Below are 22,640 nucleotides of genomic sequence, written 5' to 3' on the forward strand. Positions count from 1 at the left end.
CTCCCAGGTGGCTTGTGGCAAACTTTAAACAACACTTTTTATGGATATCTTTAAGAAATGTCTTTCTTCTTGCCACTCTTCCATAAAGGCCAGATTTGTGCAATATACGACTGATTGTTGTCCTATGGACAGAGTCTCCCACCTCAGCTGTAGATCTCTGCAGTTCATCCAGAGTGATCATGGGCCTCTTGGCTGCATCTCTGATCAGTCTTATCCTTGTATGAGCTGAAAGTTTAGAGGGACGGCCAGGTCTTGGTAGATTTGCAGTGGTCTGATGCTCCTTCCATTTCAATATTATCGCTTGCACAATGCTCCTTGGGATGTTTAAATCTTGGGAAATCTTTTTGTATCCAAATCCGGCTTTAAACTTCTTCACAACAGTATCTCGGACCTGCCTGGTGTGTTCCTTGTTCTTCATGATGCTCTCTGCGCTTTTAACAGACCTCTGAGACTATCACAGTGCAGGTGCATTTATACGGAGACTTGATTACACACAGGTGGATTGTATTTATCATCATTAGTCATTTAGGTCAACATTGGATCATTCAGAGATCCTCACTGAACTTCTGGAGAGAGTTTTCTGCACTGAAAGTAAAGGGGCTGAATAATTTTGCACGCCCAATTTTTCAGTTTTTGATTTGTTAAAAAAGTTTGAAATATCCAATAAATGTTGTTCCACTTCATGATTGTGTCCCACTTGTTGTTGATTCTTCACAAAAAAATACAGTTTTATATCTTTATGTTTGAAGCCTGAAATGTGGCAAAAGGTCGCAAAGTTCAAGGGGGCCGAATACTTTCGCAAGGCACTGTATTTATTACATTTTGACCTTACCCAGGCCTCCTTTAACACTCCATAGTGTTTCATTTGTAGGTGCTACAAAGCAAACATTGGTGTCACATGAAGCTTTACTGCTTGCTCTGGTAATATGAGTAGTATTTTGATTTCTCCCCAAAGAATTGACATTCATTTATGAATATTGAAAAATGGAAACATGAATATTCAAAATATAAATGTTTTAATTTAGGTCGTTTTTCAATAGATTGTTGAACATAATATACTCTAAGGTACATCAAAGTTCCACTGGGATCTCTGCTACTTTTAGAGTTATGATCCAATTTCCAAGCATTATCAACAGTGAATGTGTAATTGGATCCAAAATCGTCGCCCTCTGCTGGTGATTTGTAAGATGTGCAATGATACAAGTAAAAGCAGAGCTGTGATTGGTTACATTGGTTACATTGCCTTCTATGCCAATTTCTCTGTCTAAAATAGGCCATAACCTTAAAACTAGCAGAGATCCCACTCTGGAACTTTGATATGCCCGTAGATTATATTATGTTCAACAGTATATTGGAAGATTTGCCAAATAAAATATTCCATATCCCCCCATCACTCTACTCACCTGAGAGTAGTTACTCTGTCTCGGTGTGGTCTCGACACTCTGTAGATGTGTTGTTATCTTTACAAAGAGCGAGTTTGTTCTGCATGCAGTTCCAACTGCACTGAACAAAAATATATACAAAACATGCAACAGTTTCACAGATTTTACTGAGTTACATTTCAGATAAGGAAATCACTCAACTGAAATAAATTCATGAGGCCCTAATCTATGGATTTCACATGACTGGAAATACAGATATGCATCTGTTGGTCACAGATACCTTAAAAAAAAAGTAGGGGGGCGTGGATCAGAAAATCAGCAGTATCTGGTGTGACCACCATTTCCCTCATGCAGCGCAAGACAACTTCTTTGCATAGAGTTGATCAGGCTGATGATTTTGACCTGTAGAATGTTGTCCCACTCCTCTTCAATGGCTGTGCAAAGTTGCTGGATATTGGCGGGAACTGGGACACACTGTCGTACAAATCGATCCAGAGCATCCAAACAGGCTCAATGGGTGAGATGATCGAGGACTACAGGAAAAGCAGGGCTGAGCACGCCTCCATTCTCATCGATGGGGCTGTAATGGAGCAGGTTGAGAGCTTCAAGTTCCTTGGTGTCCACATCACCAATGAACTAGAATGGTCCAAACACACCAAGACAGTCGTGAAGAGGGCACGACAAAGCCTATTCCCCCTCAGGAAACTAAAAAGATTTGGCATGGGTCCTCAGATCCTCAAAAAGTTATACAGCTGCACCATCGAGAGCACTGGTTGCATCACTGCCTGGTACGGCAACTGCTCGGCCTCTGACCGCAAGGCACTACAGAGGATAGTGCGTTTGGCCCAGTAAATCCCTGGGGCCAAGCTTCCTGCCATCCAGGACCTCTATACCAGGCAGTGTCAGAGGAAGGCCCTAAAAATGGTCAAAGACTCCAGCCACCCTAGTCATAGACTGTTCTCTCTGCTACCGCACTGCAAGTGGTACCGGAGCGCCAAGTCCAGGTCCAAAAGTCTTCTTAACAGCTTCTAAACCCAAGCCATAAGACTCTTGAACAGCTAATCAAATGGCTACCCATTTTTACGCTGTTGCTACTCTCTGTTTGTTATCCCTTTACCTCTACCTACATGTAAATATTATCTCAATTACCGGTACCCCCTGTATATAGCCTTGTTACTGTTATTTGATTGTTGCTCTTTAATTATTTGTTCATTTTTTAACATTAACATCCAATTCACTGGTGGACATTCCTGCAGTCAGCTTACCAGGTAAATTGACTATTTCAGCTCATGAAACATGGGACCAACCCTTTTATGTTGCATTTATATTTTTGTCCAGTGTAGTTTAGGCCTATATATTTTATTCACCTGTGAAGTTCCTAAACACACTATTATTTGTGGGGTGGGCATCTACCATTATGTGTGTGTGCCGTCATCTGCACCTATCTTGGATGAAAGCCATTTAACTTGGAAGTTGCTTAGACCACATTGTTCTCAGCGCAGGGAAAGTTCACAAGGAATGAAGCCACTCGTTGTCCATGTGGACAACCTGTTTTCGACTTCCCCACATGGGGCGCTCATTCAACATCGTCTTCCTCCGGTTGCCAATGACAGCAGTCAGCTGAGGATTTTGCGTTACTTGATTCAGTGTAGCCGAAGCAGCACCGTAGTCCTCTAGCCTTGACATTGTTGGAGAATGCCTAAATTGGGATAGCTGGTGTTGTGAAGACAAGTCACCTTGTTATGAAAACCATTTTCCTTGGAGCAGGTAAATGCAAAATTCCCGTAGCTTGCTTCAATTGATCGAGCAATACGTAACTTAGCTAGCTTGCTACCGCTAACGTTAGCTAGCATTAACAGTAGGTAACTGGTGCTCTTTCAGTAAATGCTAAATTATCTTACCCTTTACGGGAATTCGTTAGCTGGTAAACATGAATAAGCTGGTAAGATTTGATTATTTGGTTACCGTCACAACGAATTGGTTAGCTAGGTAAATGGCAGTGCTATCAGCTAGCCGTTAGCGGTTAGTATTATTATTATTGATGAGCGGAATAGAGAGGTTAGCTAGCTAGCGTTGCAGATGCTTCCTGGTTTGAGTTGCTACGGTGGGGTTAGCTCAGGTTAACCAGTTAGCTAGCTAGCATGCTGTGTTTCCATAACGTTTCAAGTATGAACCATAACGTTACCTAGCTATCTACGCGTATGCTAATATTTAGTTGGCTGGGTCTTAGCTGTGTAGGTAACGTTAGCTAGTAACGTTAAGGTTAATGCATGTATTTTCTCCATGATACAGGTAGTTACTTATCTCTAACGGGTATTGACGTCCACTTTTCACTGTCTACCTTTTAGCTTGCTAGTTATGGCTGGAGTCAAATTATGAATAGTGTAAGGTCTTGTACTGCCTTGCACCTACCAATTCCTTCTCCTCACACAAAGGCAAAATGACAGTCATGCAACATCTTCACCATATTACTGGGAACCTAGCTAATGAGCTATATTTATGCTCATTGATTGTGCAGGTGGAAACAGTAGAGTGGAGCCGCTACACAATGTACTCAGACTGGCGCTCGCTGCACCTAATGGTGCAGAGTGACCAGGGCCACCTCAGTGTCCTTCACACGTATCCTGGAGGCGTGGGGTTGGAGGTGGCCAACGCAGTGGTCAAACCCCTGGGGACTGCCGCCATCCCCATGGCCACCGAGAACATCCTCAAGACGGACAAAGAGGTGAGGGATGGACAGAGAGCATTGTCATTGATGTGGGGTAGAGTTAATGGGGCCTTTCTGCATGAGGCTAGCCTGGGTGACGTCTGTCTGTTTCTGCCTTAGCCAACTTGTTGTTGTCTTGCCAAGCATAGGTAGCATTGTTGGATGCAGAAACAGTTATTCGACCCCAATTTGTCACATTAGCAGTGTCAAGTGGATCAGAGGGTAGTAGATGCCTCATGACCATTTCACACTACAGAGCTGAGCTGAGCCGAGCTGTACTGTGCTGGCCCGGGATACACTTCCTGAAACCGTTTTGCATTGGACACTGAAAATAAAATATTTGAGCCATCACAGTACGGTTTGGGTTGGCTCACAAGCGTGAAGGGTAGCCTATAATGCCTGATTCACACTTGGGCTGATCTGAACCGTACTCTGCTGGCTCAAATGTTTTCTTTACGCTGTCCATTGCAGCACAGTAAGCACAACTATGGTGGATACGTTACCAGGCCAGCCCAGTACACTTGGGTTTGGCTCGTTTTGGAGCTATAGTGTGAATCGGGCATAACTGTCTCTTTGACTGTGGTTCCAGGTGAAGTGGACCATGGAGGTACTGTGCTATGGCCTAACTCTTCCCCTGGAGGGGGACACGGTGAAGCTGTGTGTGGACGTATACACAGACTGGATGATGGCCCTGGTGATGCCCCGGGACTCCATTCCACAGCCGGTGGTGAAGGAGCCCAACCTGTACGTCCAGACCATCCTCAAACACCTCTACAACGTCTTCTTACCCAGGTACAGCCACAGTTGAGCTGAGCATGCACACAAAACACACACACATAAGGGTTTCCGTTATGAAAATGTATCTCCGGTCATTTGACCGGCAGCATTTTAATTTACCGGACGTTTGAGAAATGTACCGGACCCATATGCATTGGGTGCGTAATCTGATTAGGGCGTCCACCCACGGTGCTCAGAATGACTGAAATCACATTTCAATGATGGTAATTAATCTTAACAGAACATGCAAGTAGAGGATATAATGACTTGTGTCCTTACCGTACACTTTGAAGATGTTAGAATACCTGTCCACATTTAATTTTCCTCAGCCAACAAGACGAGTAACGAAAAGCAAAATCACGGGGAAACTATGTCTTTGGGGAAGCACATTTTCACCATTAAAAAGGCACTTTTATAATAAAGCATTACATGCATCATCGCGATTTATGTAAAATAGCATACTATTCATAATGTGATGACTCGATTGGATCATCATTTAGGCGAATAATATAACTTAATCACTGGTCGCAAAAAAAGATGGCTGAGCGCGTGTCGTGTAGAGGCCTCGGCTGTATCAGATACGTTTCTGCTTTCTTTGTACTGGAAAAACGCATTTTCATGCAATTCTACCACACTTTATATGACTGGAGATATTAGCAGAATCTTTTTTAATATGACAAATTACAGGGTAGCCTACTCTGCCAACACTGACATACAATCAATAAAAAATACATTGTACATTTTATAGGCCTACGAGAAAGGGAGACACAAATAGAATATGATGTCCATCTAAACCGGAGGAGGAAATGATTGTCCAAAAACAAACTTTTAAGTAGAACTGACCCAACATTGTTAAAGAGTGAATATGCACAGTGTGCACTCACCTGGGATATGGCCGATGCTCTCCGCTGATGCCAATAGGACAGGCTATACGTTTTCTGTTGTTCGCTCAATTAAGTTGAGAATTTTGTTAATTTAAAGCCATTTGCTTTCCAAACTACACTACATAACCAAAAGTATGTGGACACCTGCTCGTCGAACATCTCATTCCAAAGTCATGGGCGTTAATATGGAGTTGGTCCCCCCCTTTGCTTCTATAACAGCACCCACGCTTCTGGGAAGGCTTTCTGTTATATGTTGGAACATTGCTGCGGGGACTTGCTTGAGCTGCATTAGTGAGGTCGGGCACTGATGTTGGGCAATTAGGCCTGGCTCGCAGTCGGTTTTTCAATTAATTTCAAAGGTGTTTGATGGGGTTGAGGTCAGGGCTCTGTGCAGGCCTGTCAAGTTCTTCCACACCGATCTCGACAAACCATTTCTGTATGGATCTCGCTTTGTGCACAGGGGCATTGTCATGCTGAAACAGGAAAGGTCATTCCCCAAATTGTTGCCACAAAGTTGGAAGCACAGAATTGTCTAAAATGTAATTGTCATGAATATCATTAAAATGTCCCTTCACTGGAACTAAGGGGCCTAGCCTGAACCATGAAAACATCCCCAGACCATTATTCCTCCTCCACCAAACTTTACAGTTGGCACTATGCATTTGGGCAGGTAGTGTTCTTCTGGCATCCGCTAAACTGAGATTCGTCTGTCGGACTGCCAGACATCACTCCAGAGAACGCATTTCCACTGCTCCAGAGGCCAATGGTGGGGAGCTTTACACCACTCCAGCTGACACTTGGCATTGCGTATGGTTATCTTAGGCTTGTGTGCGGCTGCTCGGCCATGGAAACCCATTTCATGAAGCTCCCAATTAACAATTATTGTGCTGACATTGCTTCCAAAGCTAGTTTGGAACTCGGTAGTGAGTGTTGCAAACAAGGACCGCTTTAGCACGCGGCAGCCCTGTTCTGTCTGTTCTGTGCGCTTTTGTGGCCTTCCACTTCATGGTTGAGCCGTTGTTGCTCCTAGACGTTTCCACTTCACAATAACAGCACTTACAGTTTGCCCGGAGCAGCTCAAGCAGGGCAGAAATTTGATGATCTGACTTGTTGGATCCAATGACGGTGCCACGTTGAAAGTCACTGAGCTCTTCAATAAGGCCATTCTACTGTCAATGTTTGTCTATGGAGATTGCATGGCGGTGTGCTCAATTTTAAACATCTGTCAGCAACGGGTGTGGCTGAAATATCCAAATCCACTCATTTGAAGTGGTGTCCACATACTTTTGTATAGTATATGCCTGGCTGGGCCTCTACAGTCGCAACTGAACAATCATCTATTTTGTATCGGACAATGAATGAAAGTTAATAACCAATAGAACATGAGAGAAATAGGCTACTGGTTTCAATGGCATCTGGAAGTCTAAAACAATTGCGTCCGGATATGGTAGAATTTTTCCTGAGCTACTTTGAAGCCTAGGAAAAATATATGTAATAAAACGTTCAGGTTTCAAATTTGTAGCTATATGTTTTCAAAATGCATACTGCCTCCATCTCATTGCAAAGTGGTGTGACGCACTGATGAAGCCTGTTCTTTCCTTGCCTATGCATTTGACTGGCAAATGGGAAGTGCACTTCAATTACCAGTTGAGAAATACAAATATTAGCTATTTTTAATCGTGGCCAAAAAACTATTTTTAACATAAGATTACATTTAGAATTGTTGTGCAATGATTGGGCTTATAAAGGGCCTGTCTGACAGATTTTCCGCTAAATGCATTGTGTATATATTATATATACATTTATTTCCACAAAATTATTCAAATTAACCCCATAGATAAGCATGACCGGTTAAATGTTTTTCAACAAATGAATAGCATAAAAAGCATTATTTCGCCATGGAATGTTTTTTGGGTGACAATGGGCCAGTACCAATTTTATTTATCAGCTTTTTTAACAGATTAAAAAATGTAAAAAAAAAAAAATTACATCCAAAAGCCGGCTATTACCGGTTAACTGAAACCCTGACACTCACACATGAAACGCGTACACACTCACTCCCTCAAACACTCTCCTCTTTTTTTCTTCTACCACATCCCCCTTCTCATACCCCCACACACCCTTTCTTCCCTCTCCCTCAGGCCGGAGCAGTACAGTCTGAGCCACATCCGGCTGTGCCAGCAGGTGCTGACGGCAGTACAGAAGCTGGCCAGGGAGTCCGTCTCCATGGTGAGAGAGACCTGGGAGGTACTGCTGCTCTTCCTGCTCCGGATCAATGACACGCTGCTGGCCCCGCCCACCATTGGAGGTCAGCCCCGTCTCCTCACCACACCACAACTCACTGGGTTTCCCAGGGTCATGTTCATTAGGGCACACAACGTTTTAAAACATTTTGTAACAGAAAATGAATTTTTCTTGTGTGACAAGTCCAGGTAGTCCCTCCCTGTTTCTGTTTGTTTTCTTACGTTTGGTACTTTTATCAGATTGTTCATATCTTAGCACTTTTAGAACTTTGGAATAGATGGTCTAAACATGGCCCCAGTAAAGGCGTAGTATAGCAGGGGTTTGACTGACTCTAGAATTAGACATCTGTTCCACTGCATAACATGATTTATCTGTGTACTGAAAGTCCCACATTACACTACTTTTCAGTTTAACCGCTGACTGCATCTGTTGAGCGAATTGATTAAGTGTATCCGATTTGAAATGGCTAGCTACAGAGCCATCAAAGTATTCACACCCCTTGACTTATTCCACATCTTGTGTTACAGCCTGAATTTTAAAATGGATAACATTTAGATTTTTATGTTCACTTGCCTACACACAATACCCACAATGTCAGTGGAATTATACATTTTTACAAATTAATTAAAAATGAAAAGCTGAAATGTCTTGAGTCAATAGGTATTCAACCCCTTTGTTATGGCAAGCCTAAATAAGTTCAGCAGTAAAAAAATGCTGAACAAGTCACACACAATAAGTTGCATGGACTCACTCTTTGTGCAATAATAGTGGTTAACATGACTACCTCATCTCTGTATCCCACACATAAAATTATCTGTAAGGTACTTCAGTCAAGCAGTGAATTTCAAACACAGATTCAACCACAAAGACCAGGGAGTTTTTCCAATGCCTCTCAAAGAAGGGCACCTATTGGTAGATGGGTAAATTAAAAATTAAAAAGCAGACAGATATCCCTTTGATCACGGGGAAGTTATGAATTAAGCTTTGGATGGTGATCAATACACCCAGTCACTAAAAAGATAGACGTCCTTCCTAACTCAGTTGCCAGAAAGGCAGAAAACCGCTCAGGGATTTCACCACGAGGCCAATGGTGCCTTTAAAACAGTTACACAGTTTAATGGCTGTGATAGGAGAAAACTGAGGATGGATCAACAACATTGTGGTTACTCTACATTACTAAACCAATTGACAGAGTGAAAAGATAGAACAGAATGAAAATATTCTAAAACATGCACCCGGTTTGCAACAAGGCACTAAAGTAATACTGCAATTTTTTGTTGTCTTGAATACAAAGTGTTATGTTTGTGGCAAATCCAATACAACACATTACTGAGTACCACGTTTCATATTTTCAAGCATAGTGGTGGCTGCATCATGTTATGGGTATGCTTTTATTTGTTAAGGACTGGGGAGTTTTTCAGGATAAAAAATTAATGAAATGGAGCTAAGCACGGGCAAAGTCCTAGAGGAAAACCTGGTTCAGTCTGCTTTCCACCAGAAACTCAAAGATTAATTCACCTTTCAGCAATACAATAACCTAAAACACAACGGCAAATCTACACTGCAGTTGCTAACCAAGAAGACAGTGAATGTTCCTGAGTGGCTGAGTTACAGTTTTGACTTAAATCAGCTTGAAATTCTATGGCGACTTAAAAAGGGTTGACTAGCAAAGATCAACATCCAATTTGACAGCCCTTAAAGAATTTTTAAAAGAATAATGGGCAAATATTGTACAATCCAGGTGTGCAAATCTCTTAGAGACTTAACCCAAAAAGACTCGGCTGTAATCGCTGCCAAAGGGGATTCTAACACTCGGGTGTGAATACTTATTTAAATGAGATTTTTGTATTTAATTTTCAATACATTTGCAAAAAATGTTCACTTTGTTATTATGGAGTATTCTGTGTAGATGGGTGAGAAACAATCTGTTTTTAACCTATTTTGAATTCAGGCTGTAACAACAAAATGTGGAATAAGTCAATGGGTATGAATACTTTCTGAAAGCGCTGTAATTACCTGCGCTAGTATTGTTCAATTGGTGACGTCACTCTCTGAGACCTAGAAGTAGCTCTGCAATTCAACGTCAGTAAGACCAAGGAGCTTATTGTGGACTACAGGAAACCGGGGGTGAGCACGCCCCCATTCACATCGACGGGGCTGCAGTGGAGCGGGTCGAGAGCTTCAAATTCCTCCGTGTCCAAATCACTAAGAACTTAAATGGCCCACATGCGTACAGTCGTGAAGAAGGCATGTCAGCGCCCCCCGGAGGATGAAAAGGTTTGGCATGGGCTCTCAAATCCTCCAAAAGTTATACAGCTGTACCATTGAGAGATTTTGACTGGCTCTATCACTGCTTGTTATGGCAAAACCGCCCTCGATCGCATGGAGCTACAGAGTGTGGTGCAGACAGCCCAGTTCATGTATTTTATTCTTATTTTTGCTCTGTCTCTATGCACACTCAGGGCTCTACACGCTACGCACGCTGATGCTCCAACACACATACAAATGTGCCAGGCACTTAACCCTAATTATTCCAGTGTCACATTTGATAATGGCTGATCCTGGCCATGATCCACACTTCAAGGGTGTCTCAGGGGGAGGTGGGATAAACAAACAATACATTTCCATTTCACACATGCGTATAATACACACTTATACATGTGTGAAACAGGACTAATATAAGTTATTGATGTGTTCAGAGGGTCCCTGGTTCGAGCCCAGTTTTGGGTAAGCCAATTGACAGAAGCAATACTTCTAGTATTCATTTGATTTATTTGAGTAACTAGAAATAGATGGCCTTGATTTTCATTTTGAGTATTTAAACATAAATGACTCTCAGCATCCTGTTAACCTTTGACCCTCTCCCACTTTTGCCCCCATGCCTAGTGGGTGTGGCAGAGAAGCTGGCGGAGAAGCTGATGGCGGTGCTTTTTGAGGTGTGGCTGCTGGCGTGCGCCCGCTGCTTCCCCACGCCGCCCTACTGGAAGACTGCTCAGGAGATGCTGGCCAACTGGAGGCACCACCCACCCGTGGTGGAGCAGTGGAGCAGGGTGGCCTGCGCCCTCACCTCCAGGTGACTGACTTATCCTGATTGGGAGAGTGATGTAACCTGCTCTTAGATCTGTTTGTGCTCTTGCAAACTCCATTGCTGTCATTGCAATGTTTGGCATGACAATTCCTTAAGGAGTTGGCTGGAGGGGAGAAACAGACTGGCACCCAAGCTTAGAGGGTTGAGGTTCACAAACCGAAGGGCCCGGTTGCGCCAGCATTGCTAAGGAAAACCAACGCTAGCAGGTGACTGATCACCCACTTTGGGGGGGGGGGGCGCATGTAACATGGAACGTGGGGATTCTTTTCATTCCCACTTTCTGAAGAAGAGCTTATGTGTTGTGTTCCTTTGTTGGTATTTATTTAGACACTCAAAAAATACAAAACTTGAGTACCATTCTGTTCAATTAGTTTGGATTAAAGACAAAGACCGTTTTGTTCGGTGAGCACTATAGTATAGGTGTCGTTCGACGAAATGATTCGTTTTGATATTGTAAGTAGAAATTGTGCACCAATATAGAATTTTAAAAGCCTGTTAAATTAAAAGAAGGGCCTTTTTAATTTAGACCACACGGAAAATTCAATACATCTGCAATAAAGACTTGCTAAAGTGCCAAGATTCAGCTTTTTGACATGTCCCTCTGTGACTTTTAGAAGGATTTTAACCCACTTAACCCCAACATTTCGAGTTTTCACCGTCAGTGTAAAGCCGTAGTAATTTTGTCTCTTTGACAGTCATTTCTGAAGATAATTTCTGAAGTCAAAAATGCTTGTCCCTTCTTTTTAAGGTCAACCCTGTTACGTGAACTGAACTCTCATTTTAATATGGTAAAAACATTCCATTCAAGATAAACATTCAACATTTTAATAGTCAAATCATAGTGTAAAAGCAGGTGACCTGGTTCTGCTTTTTTAGAAAATGTTCAGGTGGTTGAAAACTGAATGGGTCCAGCATAACACGCCAACCCTGTGTACAAAACATTAGGGACACCTTCCTAATATTGAGTTGCACCCACCCTTTTGCCCTCAGAACAGCCTCAATCCGTCAGGGCATGTCGAGTGTTCCACAGGGATGGTAGCCCATGTGGACTCCAATGCTTCCTTCAGTTGTGTCAAGTTGGCTGGATGTCCCTTGGGTGGTGGACCATTCTTGATACACGGGGGAAACCGTTGAGTGTGAAAAACCCAGCAATGTTGCAGTTCTTGACACAAACCGGTACACCTGCTAACATACCCTGTTCAAAGACACCCCCTGAATGGCACATGTACACAATCTGTGTCTCAATTGTCTAAAAGCCTAAAAATCCTTCTTTAACCTGTCTCCTCCCCTTGATCTACACTGATTGGAGTGGATTTAATAAGTGACAACTGTAAGGGATCATAGCTTTCACCTGGATTCACCTTGTCAGTCTGTCATGGAAAGAGCAGGTGTCCTTAATGTTTTGTACACTCAGCGTATAGGCAGGCTAGAAATGTTTTAACATTTTTGTGAAGTTTTGGGGGGGAATTTCCCCTCCATGTTGCACTCAACAAGCTTCCATTCCCCCTGTCACAAGGGGATTTATGGCTGATTTAAGATTATTTTCAATCCTGTTACTTTATTTGGCGCTTAAAGATGCATTATACAGAAATTGCTTCACCATTTCCTGGTTGCTACAATTCTAATAGTTTGCCTAGTTTCAGTTTGACAAAACAAGCAAGTATAGTGTAGATAATACTTTTACCATTTAAACTACAGTGTAAAATCTTTTCAATATCCAATAATATTGTATTTTCAGCTGTTTGAAACTGGTGTACAAAAGCGAAAGTAAAAGACGCTAAAATGAAACTTCAGAATGGGAAGCATAGAAATGGCACACAAGAACAGATCTACCACTTCTTAGACTTGTTTTCAATGAGAATGACAGATCTATGTCACATTTCTATGTGAATTTGGTTGGGTCGCCCAAAAAGTTAGATATTGCAGGTTGTATCTTTTTTTAAATTCACTTATAATTATATATATTTTTTTATTTGAGATTGAAAAACAAGTTGAGCATGTGCTCTTCACGACAGAATGTAAAAATGTGTATGTATATACAGGACCAGTCAAAAGTTTGAACACACCTACTCATTCAAGGATTTTTATTTTTACTATTTTCTACATTGTAGATGTAGAATTATAGTGAAGACATCAAAACTATGAAACAACACATATGGAATCATGTAGTAACCAAAGAAGTGTTAAACAAATCAAAATATATTTGAATGTCTTCAAAGTGGCCACCTTTTAACTTGATGACAGCTTTGTACACTCTTGCCTTTCTCTCAAGCAGCTTCATGAGATAGTCACTTGGACTGCATTTCAATTAACAGGTGTGCCTTGTTAAAAGTGAATTTGTGGAATGTCTTTCCTTAATGCGTTTGAGCCAATCAGTTGTGTTGTTTTAACTAGGCTAGTCAGTTAAGGACTAGTCAGTTAAGTTCTTAGTTACAATGACGGCCTACCCCGGGGCAAACCCGGACGATGCTGGGCCAATTGTGCGCAGCTCTATGGAACTCCTATCACGGCCGGTTGTGATACAGTCTGAAATCGAACCAGTGTCTGTAGTCACGCCTCTAGCACTGAGAAGCAGTGCCTTAGACCGCTGCGCCACTCGGGAGCCTGGTAGGGGTGGTATATAGAAGATAGCCCTATTTGGTAAACGACCTAGTCCATATTATGGCAAAAACAGCTCAAATAAGCAGAGAGGAACGACAGTCCGTCATTAGTTTAAGACATAGTCAGTCAATCCTTTGAAAGTTTCTTCAAGTGCAGTTGCAAAAACCATCAAGCGCTATGATGAAACTGGCTCTCATGAGGACCGCCACAAGAAAGGAAGACCCAGAGTTACCTCTGCTGCAGAGGATAAGTTCATTAGAGTTAATTGCACTTCAGATTGCAGCCCAAATAAATGCTTCACATAGTTCAAGTAACAGACACATCTCAACATCAACTGTTCAGAGGAGACTGTGTGAATCAGGCCTTCATGGTTGAATTGCTGCAAAGAAACCACTACTAAAGGACACCAATAAGAAGAGACTTTCTTGGGCCAAGAAACACGAGAAATGGACATTAGACCGGTGGAAATCTGTCCTTTGGTCTGATGAGTCCAAATTTGAGATTTTTGGTTCCAACCGCCGTGTCTTTGTGAGACGCAGAGTAAGTGAACTGATGATCTCCGCATGTGTCATTCCCACCGTGAAGCATGGGGGTGTAATGGTGTGGGGGTGCGTTGCTGGTGACACTGTCAGTGATTTATTTAGAATTCAAGGCACACTTAGCCAGCATGGCTACTGCAGCATTCTGCAGCGATACACCATCACGTCTGGTTTGTGCTTAGTGGGACTATCAGTTGTTTTTCAACGGGACAGTGACCCAACACACCTCCAGGCTGTGTAAGGGCTATTTGACCAAGAAGGAGAGTGATGGAGTGCTGCATCAGATGACCTGGCCTCCACAATCACCTGACCTCAACCCAATTGAGATGGTTTGGGATGTGTTCGACTGCAGAATGAAGGAAAAGCAGCCAAGAGTATGCCAGGAGTGCAAAGCTGTCATCAAGGCAAAGGGTGGCTACTTTGAAGAATCTATCATTTGAATTTGTTTTACACTTTTTTTGGTTATTACATCATTCCATATGTTTTATTAAATCGTTTTGATGTAGAAAATAGTAAAGATAAAGAAACCCTTGAATGAGTAGGTGTGTCCAAGCTTTAGACTGGTTCTGTATTATATTTTTACACTTGCCAAAACGTTACACTACCCAAAGGGACGGTTTCATGAAACGACCCATAGGGCGACTTAATTCAATTTAATTTTAGTCGCCCTCTTTGGTGGTATTATTTTAGCAGTTTTCCAATTCCACTCTCCTGGCTTATTGTGTGGGTGCTCTGGTGTTGACTTAGTAGTTGTTCTAAAAGCTACTATCTAGACATCTTGTCCCTTGATTTGCATATCTAGTGAGTCAATTTGACTATTGGATTACTGTCTGGCATTGTACTTTCCCTGTAATGTAGCTAACCAGTGGTGGAAAAAGTACCCAATTGTCATACTTGAGTAAAAGTAAAGATACCTCAGTAGACAATGACTCAAGTAAAATTGAAAGTCCCCTGGTAAAATACTACTTGAGTAAAAGTCTAAGTATTTGGTTTTAAATATACTTAAGTATCAAAGGGAAATGTAGTTACAAAAATATACTTAGCATCAAAAGTATGAATAATTTGAAATTGCTTATATTAAGCAAACCAAAAGGCAATTATATATATTTTTTATGGACAGACAGGGGCACATTCCAACACGCATTTGTGCTTAGTGAGTCCACGAGATCAGCGGCAGTAGGGATGACCAGGGAGGTTCTCTTCATAAGTGCGTGAATTGGACCATTTTCCTTTACTGTTAAAAATAAAAAATGTGAAGAGTACTTTTGGGTGTCAGGATAAATGCATGTAAAAAGTACATAATTGTCTTTAGAAATGTACTGAAGTAAGAGTTTGAAATATAAATAGTAAAGTACAGATATCCCAAAAAACTACTTAAGTAGTACTTTAAAGTATTTTTACTTAAGTACTTCACACCACTGTAGCTAATCTCTGAAGTTTTCAGTTGGTTCAAAAAGAACTGTGAGAGCAGAGAAACAGTATCTGCTATTTCATTTTGCAGGAAGTACCACTATCAATTTAAAACATCATGACAGAGAGGAGGAAATGGGCATACTAAATTGTGTGTGTATGTGTGTCTGCATGTGCGTCTTGTCTGTGTGTTGACTTTTCACCCAGGCTGTTGCGGTTCACCCATGGCCCCTCGTTCCCCCCGTTTAAAGTCCCTGATGAGGATGCCAACCTGATTCCAGTAGAGATGGACAACGACTGTGTTGCCCAGACCTGGTTCCGCTTCCTCCACATGCTGAGGTAGAGAAGTTCTGGGCCTATATCCACAAAGCATCTCAGAGTAGGAGTGCTGATCTAGGATTTTTCCACACAATCTTATTCATTGTGATCTAAAATTCAAAACTGATACTAGATCAGCACTCCACCTTTTGAGACGCTTTGTAGATACGTGCCCTGGTGATGTCCTTACATGCCCTCTTTTCCTCATCTACTTTATTTCTTGGCCACATAATATTGGGTCGTATTAATTATGCACCAAATGGAAGAAATCGAACTGAAACATTGAGGGAACTGGACCAATAAGAACTTTAATTAAAAAAAAATATATACATTTTTTTTTAGCAAAAATGTTGTCTTTTGCCTAATGACTACAACCCCCTTTTTTTGCTGTGGCTAATGCCATTCAATGTTCTAGACATATTTTCCCAGCACATTGTCAACCCCACCCATTAATACAGGTCTGTGTCAGTGAATGAGGCCCTCAGTGTGTGTCAATCCATCCTCACTTCTCTCTCCTGTCCCTTGTGGTTTCCGCAGCAACCCCGTGGATCTGAGCAACCCGACATTGGTTAGCACCACACCCAAGTTCCAGGAGCAGTTCCTCAACTCGAGCGGCATCCCCCATGAGGTAGTGCTGCACCCCTGCCTCAAGCAGCTTCCCCAGATCTTCTTCAGGGCCATGCGGGGGGTCAGCTGCCTGGTGGACGCCTTCCTGGGTGAGAAGACGACCTCCGTCACTCAGGGTCAAGTGGTGGTGCAACACGGTGCACCTCTAGTCTGAATCCGCGTTGGGGTCAATTCAGGAAGTTAACAAATTCCAATTACACTTTGCTTTCCTCATTGAAAGGCAATTAGGAAAGTTGTAATTGGAATTCAGTTTACTCCCTGAAATGGATTTGACCCCAACCCTGGTCTGAATTTGTTTGCATACAGTATTTGTCAGCAGTTTGAACTGATAAAAGTGTCAATTTGTCCTTAAAGGGATAGTTCACCCAAATTACAAAATGACATGTTGTTTTCCTTACCTTATAAGAAGTCTATGGACAAGGTATGACATCAATCTATGCTTTGTTTTAATTTTGTCACTGTTTCCACATGCTAATGTGCACATTAGCATTTGTGGAACAAATCCCATTCAAGTCATGGGACTAATTTTAGCATTTTTCGTGCATGTTCAAAACACCTGCAAGTGATTTTGTTGAGCTTCACAATCGTTTTTTGCTTGCTAATATCGGTACCATGACTTGAATGGGGTTTGCGCCACAAATGCTAAAATGTTAGAATTTGGAAACCGTGCCAGGGAAACTAAACCAAAGCATGGATTGCATACTGGGTAAGCCCAGTAAACGGGATGTCCTGAGGACATTCAGCGACGTTCCCATTAGGTTCCTTAAGGGGTTCTGCGCGACGGTATCCCACTGACGTTCTAAGAACGTTGCTTGATGGTCCCATGGGAATGTTCTCTGGGGGCCCTTTGTCTATTTACCTCTATTTACAAGATGACATTGAGGAACATGTAGGGCCTTTTTAGGACAATCTTAGGACTTTAATTTTACTGGGCCTTAGAACGTTGCATGATGGTCCCAAGGGAACCTTTTTTATAGTTCCAGGGATGTTCTTGGGACGTTGTGTCATGGTCCCCTGAAGGTCACTTTAACGTTCTTTGGACATTGTGTCGTCGTCCCCTGGAGTTTTTTTTTTCTAGTACCCGATTTGTCCCGAGGACGTTTTTAGGCCGTTCTGTCATGGTCCTCTGGAGGTTTTGGCAAGTCAAACTGGGCTGAAGGGCTCGCTATTACACTCAAATGGGCTGTTTCGGTTGATTTGATGGTTCAAATGGTTTATAAAGAGCTGCAAGATGTGACTTGTACTAGTCAATGACAGCCAGTTCAACAACTGATACCACAGTAGCATTGTTCTGTTGTTTGGGCATAAGTTAATTGATACCCCCTAATAGTCTTATGTTTTAAGTGTGTCAATGAGTCCTGAAAAAGCACAGGCACAAGTAATATCTCTATAATCTGCCTATTAACACCTATTGGCTGTGCGGTTGGACAAACATGGGGTTAACACAATCCTGTTTACATGGGATGTTGCTTTCTTACCTCTTAAGAAGTCTTGAAGTTTTAACCTGAAGGGAAACCAGAAAGAGGTATTCTAAAATGTGCACTTTTTTTCTCTTCCATTCCTTGAGGTAATCACTGATCTGATCACTTGAATTAGGGAAGGCGATAGGGTGGAAACAATTCCTTTGCAAACAGATCAGTGATAACCTCAAGGAAGGAAGGGAGAATCAATGGCATTTCAAAGGTATTGGAACAGAGGCTTGTTTTTCCACTGTAATAGAGGACATTCTATCAGAGGCAGGACACGCCACAACCGCTGGTTATTCAGACTATTGGGTGTGTCTTGTTTTGGCACCTGCCCCCTTCTCCTCTGCAGGCATATCACGGCCCAGGGTCGACAGTGCCCCGCCCACACCGGTCAACAGACTGAGCATGTCCCCTCCCTCCTCCAACAACACCACGCCCCCACACAGCCGCAAGCAGCGACACACCGTGGTCACCAAAACCGCCAGCAAGAGTTTAACGGTAAGTCAACTGTATAGCCTACAAATCATGTGCATACGTCATCTTGGCCTGTGTACTGTGCTTACATCAGCAGACCTGGTTTCAAACCGAATTTGTTTTCTTTCAAGTACTTTGAGTGTTCAATCTCGCTTGTCTGGAGTGCCGGACAGGGTGGGGTTTGCACTTTCGTCGACTACTCCATTGGTTCAATCTCGCCAGATGCAGTGGCGCTAAAGTATTTGAAATAAAAAATTGTTAGTGGCCCGGATTTGAATGCCTGTGCTCTAACTCAGACTAAACCCTCCCCTTACAGGGCAGTGCAGCCCAGCCAGCCAAAGTGTCCGCGTCCCAGCAGCTGTCGTCGTCACCCACCATGCTGGCCAGCCCCACCCAGAGCAGTTGGGAGATGCAGCCGCTGCCCGCCCCAGCCAGGCCTAAGGTCAACAGCATCCTCAACCTCTTCGGTCAGTGGCTGTTTGACGCGGCACTAGTGCACTGCAAGCTCCACAGCGGCCTCAGCCGAGACCCCAGCATGACTGGTAAGCAATGACTGATCTGACTGACTGACTGGGGGAGGTTGGGTTGGATGCATGTCTTTGTGTTGGGTTAAGGGTTGGACTTGTGTGCGTTTTGGGTGGAGTGGGCTGGGGTCAGAGGACTGTGGTTTTTCTTTTTTCTCTCGCACTACTTTTCACATCTGCTAAAGCACTGTGTGGAGACCACTCTGATATCAGTTAGTCTAATTGACATTCCACTCCACTGAACACTGTAGGATGGAGAATTCAATCTAGATGCGCCTTTGCGCATTTCCCCAGTCAGTACATTCAATGTCTCCATCTGCAGTGTTTTATTGCAGTGGTCACAAGATTGAATTTATGCTGTCAGAAACACACAATGAACTTCTGCATGTGTCTGTGTAGTTCCGTCTTGTGCCTTATGATTGTAGGAGATGACGGCACTATTGTAGGGTTGATTGTCAATCCTGCTCCTGGAGAGCCATAAGCTCAGTAGTGATCTGCCCGATTCGGCTCATCAAGGGCAAGAAGAGATCAGTTGATTTAAGGGTGGTATTCATTAGGGCTCTCAGTCGCACAATGGTTTGCTAAAAATGGAAATGGGTGTTTCTTATTGGACAAGTTCAGGTAGTCAGTCCCTGTTTCAGTCCATTTTCTTCAGTTTGGTGCCAAATAAATGCGACCCTGGTGTGATGGCACTAAGCTGGGAGAAAGTCCTGCAATACGGCGGTTCTTCAAGAACAGGATTGGGGAACACTGATTAAGCACATGTAAAAAGGTAGAAAAGGATCATTATGTCGAGGTCTCTTATCTCGTGTTTTGGTGCTTGTGTCTGTCCTGCATGCTGACTCGTGTCTACCATGTCTGATGTTTCAACAGTTTCAGGATGAAAGGTCATCCATTGAGGAGGAAAAACACAATTCATGCATTTAGAATGAATTGAGAGAATATTGATATGCTTTGATTTCTCTCTCCACTATTTCTGTTATCTTGCAGCCTCTTTTATCCAAATTCTCCTTTCTTATAAATCTTGTAAGTAGGAGCTGCGGCTTTTCTCTTGACTCGCAGTCAGTTCTTTGAATCCTGCTTTGGTTTAATTTCTCCATGGTCATCATCGCCCATCATCGTTACCTTTTACCCCCACCACCGTCATTTGAGCGTTGCGCCAACGTTCTCTCAATGTTCTGCGGGTTGGAAATGGAATGGGAGCACACAGCCTCGCCACTGTCCCGACATAGCGTTGCCAGTTTGTGACCACACCACCATATTCCATTGACTTTATATCTATCGTGGCACTAATGCTTTTTGGTTTGCCCTGAATTCAGCGCATTGTTCTCATATTGTTTCCCCTTGTGTTGTCAGTTCACTTATACGTTTATAGAATTTTGGTTTGGTGCCTCAATGCATGAAGTAAATGTCTGTACCTTGAGTGACGTCATCATAATGCAAGTACAAGGGAGCTGAGCTGACAGAGATTTTGTGCCGACGTCTTCTCACAACTTGTGTTGGGAAAAGATGTTCACGTAAAAGTTTCAAACCTTTAATTCCATTCACTTAGCCCATGATAAAGACAACACTTTTTATGGCAAACTCTGTGTCAGACGTCCCTCTTTGTGCGCCTGCTGATTTACGTTCGTACGCGTAAATGTGTGTGTGAGTCTGTGCGTTTTGTAGCCATTTAGGTTTGATTTCCTTGTCTCATTTTGTGTCTGCACAGTTTGTGTACAGTATTTACCTCAGTTTGTGTACTTTTAATGTGTATGTGTGTTTGGTCACTTTTCAATGTGTTGTACGTGCGTTTATGTCTTCGTTTCTATTTGTGTGTTTCTATCTGTTTTCACACGTTCACGTGTGAGGATGTCCCATTCCGGGCTCCTTTCACTCCTGTGTCTCCTTCTGTCCCCTCAACAGCCATAGCCACTCAGGTGGGTCTGGAGCTGAGAAGGAAGGGATCCCAGATGTCCACCGACTCCATGGTGTCAAACCCCATGTTCGACACCAACGAGTTCCCCGAGAGCTACGAGGCGGGCCGTGCCGAGGCCTGCGGCACCCTGTGCCGCATCTTCTGCAGTAAGAAGACTGGAGAGGACATTCTCCCAGTCTACCTGTCCAGGTAAAACGGCAGTTTCATCCTAGCGTGCTGCGCTGCTGTACAGTGGGGCAAAAAGTATTTAGTCAGCCACCAATTGTGCAAGTTCTCCCACTTAAAAAGATGAGAGAGGCCTGTAATTTTCATCATAGGTACACTTCAACTATGACAGACAAAATGAGGAAAAAAAATCCAGAAAATCACATTGTAGGATTTTTAATGAATTTATTTGCATATTATGGTGGAAAATAAGTATTTGGTCAATAACAAAAGTTTATCTCAATACTTTGTCATTGCCAACAAAGGGTATATACCAGAGGTCAAACGTTTTCTGTAAGTCTTCACAAGGTTTTCACACACTGTTGCTGGTATTTTGGCCCATTCCTCCATGCAGATCTCCTCTAGAGCAGTGATGTTTTGGGGCTGTTGCTGGGCAACACGGACTTTCAACTCCCTCCAAAGATTTTCTATGGGGTTGAGATCTGGAGACTGGCTAGGCCACTCCAGGACATTGAAATGCTTCTTACGAAGCCACTCCTTCGTTGCCCGGGCGGTGTGTTTGGGATCATTGTCATGCTGAAAGACCCAGCCATGTTTCATCTTCAATGCCCTTCCTGATGGAAGGAGGTTTTCACTCAAAATCTCACGGTACATGGCCCCATTCATTCTTTCCTTTACACGGATCAGTATTCCTGGTCCCTTTGCAGAAAAACAGCCCCAAAGCAGGATGTTTTCACCCCCATGCTTCACAGTAGGTATGGTGTTCTTTGGATGCAACTCAGCATTCTTTGTCTTCCAAACACGCCGAGTTGAGTTTTTACCAAAAAGTTATATTTTGGTTTCATCTGACCGTATGACATTCTCCCAATCTTCTTCTGGATCATCCAAATGCTCTCTAGCAAACTTCAGACGGGCCTGGACATGTACTGGCTTAAGCAGGGGAACACGTCTGGCACTGCAAGATTTGAGTCCCTGGCGGCGTAGTGTGTTACTGATGGTAGGCTTTGTTACTTTGGTCCCAGCTCTCTGCAGGTCATTCACTAGGTCCCCCCGTGTGGTTATGGGATTTTTGCTCACCGTTCTTGTGATAATTTTGACCCCACGGGGTGAGATCTTGCGTGGAGCCCCAGATCGAGGTAGATTATCAGTGGTCTTGTATGTCTTCCATTTCCTAATAATTGCTCCCACAGTTGATTTCTTCAAACCAAGCTGCTTACCTATTGCAGATTCAGTCTTCCCAGCCTGGTGCAGGTCTACAATTTTGTTTCTGGTGTCCTTTGACAGCTCTTTGGTCTTGGCCATAGTGGAGTTTGGAGTGTGACTGTTTGAGATTGTGGACAGGTGTCTTTTATACTGATAACAAGTTCAAACAGGTGCCATTAATACAGGTAACGAGTGGAGGACAGAGGAGCCTCTTAAAGAAGAAGTTACAGGTCTGTGAAGCCAGAAATCTTGCTTGTTTGTAGGTGACCAAATACTTATTTTCCACCATAATTTGCAAATAAATTCATTAAAA

The 22,640-nt window shown here is 42.9% G+C and overlaps 1 protein-coding gene across 5 annotated transcripts in view; it reads left to right on the forward strand.

Annotated features, from left to right (window-relative positions):
• The first annotated feature begins 2,980 nt into the window (after positions 1-2,980).
• Positions 2,981-22,640, forward strand: part of LOC139416421 (ral GTPase-activating protein subunit beta-like) — a 41,670-nt gene continuing 22,010 nt past the window's right edge. For all 5 annotated transcript variants that reach the window (XR_011635094.1, XM_071165017.1, XM_071165018.1 and 2 more), the window contains exons 1-10: positions 2,981-3,149; positions 3,901-4,107; positions 4,679-4,881; positions 7,892-8,058; positions 10,881-11,067; positions 15,840-15,971; positions 16,488-16,666; positions 18,393-18,541; positions 18,834-19,059; positions 20,947-21,148. Coding sequence is in view for 4 of the 5 variants with exons in the window: in XM_071165017.1 (XP_071021118.1) it covers positions 3,931-4,107; positions 4,679-4,881; positions 7,892-8,058; positions 10,881-11,067; positions 15,840-15,971; positions 16,488-16,666; positions 18,393-18,541; positions 18,834-19,059; positions 20,947-21,148 (1,622 nt within the window). In the remaining variant the exon portion in view is untranslated. The remainder of the gene's footprint in view (positions 3,150-3,900; positions 4,108-4,678; positions 4,882-7,891; positions 8,059-10,880; positions 11,068-15,839; positions 15,972-16,487; positions 16,667-18,392; positions 18,542-18,833; positions 19,060-20,946; positions 21,149-22,640) is intronic.

This window comes from Oncorhynchus clarkii, chromosome 9 (genome assembly GCF_045791955.1).
Source record: "Oncorhynchus clarkii lewisi isolate Uvic-CL-2024 chromosome 9, UVic_Ocla_1.0, whole genome shotgun sequence".
Lineage (NCBI taxonomy): Eukaryota > Metazoa > Chordata > Actinopteri > Salmoniformes > Salmonidae > Oncorhynchus > Oncorhynchus clarkii.